The sequence below is a fragment of the Vanessa atalanta genome, chromosome 1 (assembly GCF_905147765.1).
Source record: "Vanessa atalanta chromosome 1, ilVanAtal1.2, whole genome shotgun sequence".
Classification (NCBI taxonomy): Eukaryota; Metazoa; Arthropoda; class Insecta; order Lepidoptera; family Nymphalidae; genus Vanessa; species Vanessa atalanta.
In genome coordinates this window covers 11,124,096-11,130,849 of record NC_061871.1, presented here as the reverse complement: position 1 = coordinate 11,130,849, position 6,754 = coordinate 11,124,096, and the positions used below count along the sequence as shown (strand labels likewise).

The 6,754-nt window shown below is 31.8% G+C and overlaps 1 protein-coding gene across 1 annotated transcript; it reads left to right on the top strand.

Annotated features, from left to right (window-relative positions):
- Nucleotides 1–4,116: 4,116 nt before the first annotated feature.
- Nucleotides 4,117–6,023, top strand: LOC125064923 (odorant receptor 43a-like). The gene is made up of 6 exons (XM_047672238.1): nucleotides 4,117–4,819; nucleotides 4,868–4,907; nucleotides 5,071–5,170; nucleotides 5,247–5,348; nucleotides 5,438–5,593; nucleotides 5,932–6,023. The coding sequence occupies exons 1-6, from the start codon at nucleotides 4,117–4,119 to the stop codon at nucleotides 5,992–5,994; spliced, it is 1,164 nt and encodes a 387-aa protein (XP_047528194.1). The 3' UTR covers nucleotides 5,995–6,023.
- The last annotated feature ends 731 nt before the right edge of the window (nucleotides 6,024–6,754 follow it).

Below are 6,754 nucleotides of genomic sequence, written 5' to 3'. Positions count from 1 at the left end.
TATTAAAGTATTTATTCAAGTTCTTAGCTGTATTTGTTTCTTGTTATTTTTTAACAAAATTTGTTTTATTTGCACGAAATTTTAACGGCGGTTGCTAACTTGATTGAATATTAAATATACGTAAAAGATATATTACATTTCAAAATTCAACGTTCACTTGACCTAATCCCATTTGTTGGTTTCGTAGGATCATATGGTGCAGTATGTTTCATATCATTTAACGCTTCGAGACGTCATCTCCGCTGAGCTGGATCAGGTCTTGACGATGACAGCACCGGGTCTTGCGGGTCTTCCGGGTCAATGAAACAAATGCATGAATATACTAATGAATATACTAAATATGCCACGGGCAGCGGCTACTGGCGGGCGGCGCGAACACAAAGGCGGGTGGCGCGAACAGCGAATGTTGCCGCGCGAATCCCACGAGTGTATGAATCATTATGGCGAGCGCATGCCACGATGTCGAACGGAATTCGCCAACAGTTTAGGAACCAAAATGGTGACCGGTCATTGTCTGCGTAGAATTTAAACCACGTGTTCATTGTCTTTGCAATAACTACCATAAAGCAAAATATTAATTGATGACTTTGGTTATTTTGATTGCTATTGCTTGTTTGAGTGACATCAATAATTTATTTAAAAGGGCTTAATAATGCTTGATTTATGTATGTTTAGGATTATTATAAGAAGGATTATTTATTGAGTAATTACAAATTGATATTTTTAAAATAGCAAATACATAACATAATTTGTTTTTACTTTCATTTTTATTCAGAACACCGTGTATAATTTCAGTGGATGAGGACCTAATCTGGGATTTCAAACATTTGGATAAACTAAAGTGCACTTACGAGACTTTTAGGTGCTTTGTTATAAATCATGCGAAATGACTTTCGTTGTTTTTAGTCTCGGTTGCGTAGTTCAAGTCGCTGTTAACATGAAGTATCAAGGTGATGATACAGCTCCTAGTGAAGTTCACTCTTGAAGCTATGGATGTGTGGAGAACCCTCATGGAAAAAGGTAATATGGCTCTTTTATGAAGCATGTTTTTAAGCTTATCTTTAATTTTGTTTTTTTTTTAATGTTCAGACGGGTATTATGAACCCTTAAAATATAACCCTTTGTATATTGTTTAATGTTATGATTTTGAAATAAATTCTTGTCATACTATATGTATCGAATAATATATCAATATGATCGGAGGTGAATAATTTATGAACCTGGAGCCATCATACTAGGGTATTAAGGTCTTACCGAAAACTAAGTTTAAATATTGAGTAATAGATAAAATTACTTTACCATTAAGTAAAAACAAAATAACAAGAATGTGAAAACAGCAGAGAGATTTAACGTAATAAAATTAATTCCTTACACAAATGTTTACATTATAATGATAATTACGTAAGATTTTATCAAAACTAATACAGATATGTCAATAGAACCACAGACAAATAAATGTAGAATACAGACTAAACAATTAAAACCCTTACGCAGCTTAACGAGAACTCAAAACATATACCGAATAATTAAGCTTAAGTTATTAAATATATTTTCAACAACGCCTTCTGTTATATAAAAATTGTTCTCATACAATTAACGAAGTGAAATGTTTACATTCAAACATTGTAATTCTGCGAAGGAATTGAGGTAAAAGTAGCAGATTTAATTATTAACAAACAATCCACGAGTAACTGTTTCCTCTGCAGAAACAAAGATGGCTTACATCAAAAGAGCTCTCGCAATTAACGCCGTGAATATTACAAGTTAAAATTGAACACCAATATACACAACGTTGTTAAATCAGAAATTACCGATCCGTAAATAAATCGTTCATTATCAACTGTTTAAAAATTCAAATTGCCCCGCTTCTTTCCTGATTGTAAAATGAGGATTAATATTAAAAATGTACGGATTTCGTTCGAAATAATAGGTAAGGAATGAACGAGAGCCCATCGGGAATGGATTCGGCTGTAACGAACGCCCCGTATACGTATCTGCTGGATAAAAGTATCGTCTAGTTGCACGATCTAATGACGCTACGTGAAAAAATAACTATGTGGAGAGGTGTTCTGCCTTTGTTGTACGCTCTCAGAAAATCAAGTAGCGTTTGTGTGAGCCCCATCGCCCCGCAACATAGAACAATAACCTAAAACACACGGGCGAGTAATAAGGTTTTTGTTTACCTTTTAGGTAACCGTTTGTTATCCTTTAAAAAATATGTGAGACAATATTTATAGCGTTATTTCTTATAAATTATACATACATATATAACACTATACTATACTATTGGTGGTAGGATTTTGTGCAGAGATACGCCTGCACAAAGTTCACCCACTCATCAGATGTTATTCCGCCAAACAGTAATATTTTGTATTGTTGTGTTCCGGTTTTAAGATTGCGTGAGCTCGTGTAATTACAGGCACAAGGGACATAACATCTTAATTCCCAAGGGTGATGACGCATTGGGAATATATAAAGTTTAATTTTTATTACAGCTTCAAAATCTATGGTGGGTTATCCGTTTGCCTATATTTTATTAGACAATGCATCGCACAACACGATCCGCATGTTTTTCTCAAACGTTTATTAAAATAGTTCGTAAAAAAAGAACGTTTTAAAATTTGTATGTAATTCATTAAGAAAATGATTAATTCATCGTAACCGCATAAGTAAAGGATAATTATCATTACAATTTTTAAACATACAAAACGATATCTATAAAAAAGATATATCTGCTGTTGCAAACTTTTTGTAGGCGCTTTATAGATTTATACATCTTTTATTTATCGTTTTCATGTATCAGTAAAAGGTCAGCGTTCGTACAAAAAGCGTTTGGATCGACTATTAAAAAGAAAACTATAACCTATAAAGATACAACATTTGATAAATCCAAACTAAAACTAAATGACCTTAAATAATATAGAAGTTCCATATTTATTAAATTAGTAGTCTGTGCGAGAACCGAAAAACTGTAAACACAAATAAATAGACCATATCTACGTGTGACTTTTTTATGTGTGAGAGAAGTGCGATAAATATTTAATTTAATTTGTGATACTAAAATCTTGAAGACACAAACACACACACACACACACATAAAATTTAATATTATTAAGACATACAACTTTTATGCAGATAATATTTATAATTAATCTAATAAATAGCACACAACACAACTACATACACAATTTATACTAATATAATAAATGCGATAGTGAGTGTAACTGTTACGTTTTTACGTCCAACCCACTGACCAGAATTTAATAAAATTTGTTAAGAAGCAAGCTTGAACTATAAGGAAGGATATAGGCTTTTTTAACCCAAAACCTACGAACACCCACGCTCGGACTAGAACTAGTGAAATAAAAAGAAAACAAACATTAAATTTCCGGGCCATACATTTATTATGCAGATAATATTTATAGTAAATATATTTCATGCTGCTATGCACCAAATCCAATAGCAAATATTTGTTCGCGGGGTTAGGCGGAGACTGATTGCGAGGCAGAAGCGGCAGGTTGCTACGAAGAAAATGCAACACAAACAATAATAAAAAAGAAGATGTGTAGTGAACTTAGAACCTTAACGTTCTATCAACGTAAGCTGTAATCAAAAAGATCATTTTTCTGTTGAAAGCAGAGAGTCCTTAAGAAATAGTTGGTTGGAAGCCGGCAATTAGAGCGAATTCCTAGACTATTTTGCGGGTGGACGACGTCACCTGCACTAATTGCGTCTCATTTAAAAAGTAAGGCTCCTGCAATTAACCTAGATCCATTTGCATCGTTTCGACGTGTATGTGGTACTTATTGAGAACTTCCTTCTTTGAATTGCACGTATGTTGGATTAATTTTTAAACATTCTTAATGACAAACGTGCAGTTCTAAATATGTAGTTGAAGTGTTCCATTACTGGTCCACGGCCTACTAATTAGAATTTGCATTTAAACTTTCATAATGACAAACCAGTCGCAAGTTTAATGAAAAGAAATATATAAGAAATGGGGAAGCTATCATATTTTTCCACACATCTAAACCTATAACATCTCAGTCAATTCAAGAGTATAACAGTACCGTCAGTGCTATTTTACGGTATATAAAGAATTTAAATTAAAATAAAATGCCACTCGTGAAACAAACCGACTGTTTTATTAGGAATATGAAATATTGGAAATTTCTTGGAATCTATCCACTGGAAATCAAATGGAAATTCTACAATTGGTATTCGAAAATCTTTGTGTTCGCATTTATAATTTTGTACGATGGACTAAGCACCTTAAATTTTTATTTCTTAGAAAGAAACTTGGATCATTTCATCGAGGAAATGATATTTTATTTTACGGAATTAGCGGTTATGTCGAAGGTGCTTACATTTATGATAATGAGAGAGAAAATTGAAGAAATATTGAAGACATTAGATAGCGAAACTTTTCAGTCCATAAATGAAACAGAAACGGTTTTCATAAAAAATGCAATGAAATTCAATGTCAAATATTGGAAAATTGTAGCATTGGTCTCATATTTTTCCAATTTCGTTCATGTTTCGTCTCCATTTATTGCTCATTTATTTTTACCGGTTCCATTGGTTTTACCAGTGTCTAGTTATTCTTTCCTAAGTGAAAACTTTACAGAGACCTTCATTTATCCCGTTTATTTCTATCAAAGTATTGGAATTCACATGAACATGCTTTACAATGTCAATATCGATACATTTTTCTTGGGTCTTATGATTTTGGTTATAGCTCAGTTAGAAATACTAGAGCAGAAATTGATGACAGTAACAAATAAACATGATAGCAATTATTCTATTTCTTTGAATACTCGTAACAGAAAGGAACGAAGTGAAATCAATGAATTATATTACATCGAAGATTTAAATAAATCTATCATACATTTTGATGAAGTTGCAAAGTGAGTACATTACTAAAAGACAGTATGAAACAAACGTGGAAAAAAATGTTGTTCCAGAATTGCTTTAATTTCATTATATTTTATTAACAGCACCTATTGTTGTTTTTGTTTGTTTTATGTTAGAAACACTTTAAATATATAAATAAAATAATTTCTATTTCAGATTTTGTGATTTAATCGAAAATGTATTCAGTATAACATTGTTTGTACAATTTAGTATGGCGTCGTGTATAATTTGCGTTTGTCTGTTTCGTTTCACTTTGGTAAGAAATAAATAAATTATATTTAGATATTGTATGTTTTGTCATATTTCTATTTTGATACCTTTGTTTTTTTCAGCCTTCTCCTTTCCAGTATTACATGTTCCTTGCAACTTACATGTTTGTCATGATGATACAAATAATGGTACCATGTTGGTTTGGAACTCGCATTATCACAAAGGTAATACCTATAAAGTTATGTCTATAAAATATTCACGACTTTAATCGTCATTTTAAAAAATAGATAATAATAAGATCTTTTGTTTCTAGAGTCGCCTATTATCTGAAGCAATTTACATTTGCGACTGGACGCCTCGGTGTCGCCGCTTCAAGAGTAGCATAAGAGTCTTCGTTGAAAGGGCTAATCGTCCCCTCTCTATTACTGGATGGAAGATGTTTCCACTTTCATTAAGCACTTTCACTTCTGTAAGTTTAAATTTAATTTTAATCAATACCTATATAATAATAAACAAAAATCGCATTTTGTGTTAATATTTGCATTCATTATATAATTATAATTTCATAATTGAAATCCCATTGGGATATCTAATCAAACCTCACGAATGACGCCGCTTTTTAAAATGTTATTGGTAGAGTATATAAGTAAAGTGGATAATTTAAGATATTTTATTTTCATTTGACTATACCAACAAATATTAATAACAATTATTTTTTAAAATAAATAATGTTTGTATGATTTCGAATATTAAATTCAATATTTAACTTTAATTTTAACTTATATTTATTTTTCTTTCTTTATCTAGATCATGAATTCTGCGTATTCATTTTTCACTTTGCTACGATATATGCAAACGAGAGAATCTTAAGCGCAGAAGGCAAATATTTTGAAGGAATTAGATGTAATATTATAGAAAATTCAATTTCGTTTTATTATTTACATTTGAATACTCACATTTAATCGAAATATCATATGACAGTTGTCGTGGAAAATAATACTGCTAGTAGAAATATTTTTTCCTAATAGATGATATAAAAACATGGCAGAGCTTCCAGGATTGGGTGTTTTTTTAATGTCGGAATGAACCAAATTAATAATTTATTAATGGAATACGAAATATCAGAGAGCGAATGAATAAAATACCACTGTTAGCATATGACCCTCGTAGAGCGAACGTCACACACAAGTATCGGAGACAATGGCGTTGTTTAGCAGTTCATCTGTTAGCCGTAGCCGTAATAAGGCGTGTTTTTCCGAGAACAACGAAAAGGAAACAATGATTTCGCTCGTGACTAGATAAATAAGATGTCCGAACGTGACGAGGGTACCATTACAGTTTTTATGGAATCTTTCAGTGGGTGTAACATTGTCCTGTCCAAGGTCCACCTGATTCTCTTTGTTTAGGCCTCGAAAGGTCCGACGGAATTGTTAATTCAAGAAAAACTTTGCTTAAATGAACAATGTGTAGCAAGTATCTATTGTTAAAATTAATGTCTGATAATGCATGAAGTATGTTTTATCAAAATCAAAATATATTTCAATCAAGTAGGCTATTTGTTTCGAATGTTTCTACTGACGAGAGCTGGCAATAATAATAAAATAATAAAACTCAGCAGTGACACTTTTTA

Excerpts from the sequence above, each read along its gene's own strand:
- LOC125064923 (XM_047672238.1), top strand. The coding sequence starts at position 4,117 with ATGCCACTCGTGAAACAAACCGACTGTTTTATTAGGAATATGAAATAT. Across the intron at positions 4,820-4,867 it reads TTCTATTTCTTTGAATACTC|ATTTAAATAAATCTATCATA; the intron begins GTAACAGAAAGG and ends ATTACATCGAAG. Across the intron at positions 4,908-5,070 it reads CATTTTGATGAAGTTGCAAA|ATTTTGTGATTTAATCGAAA; the intron begins GTGAGTACATTA and ends TTTCTATTTCAG.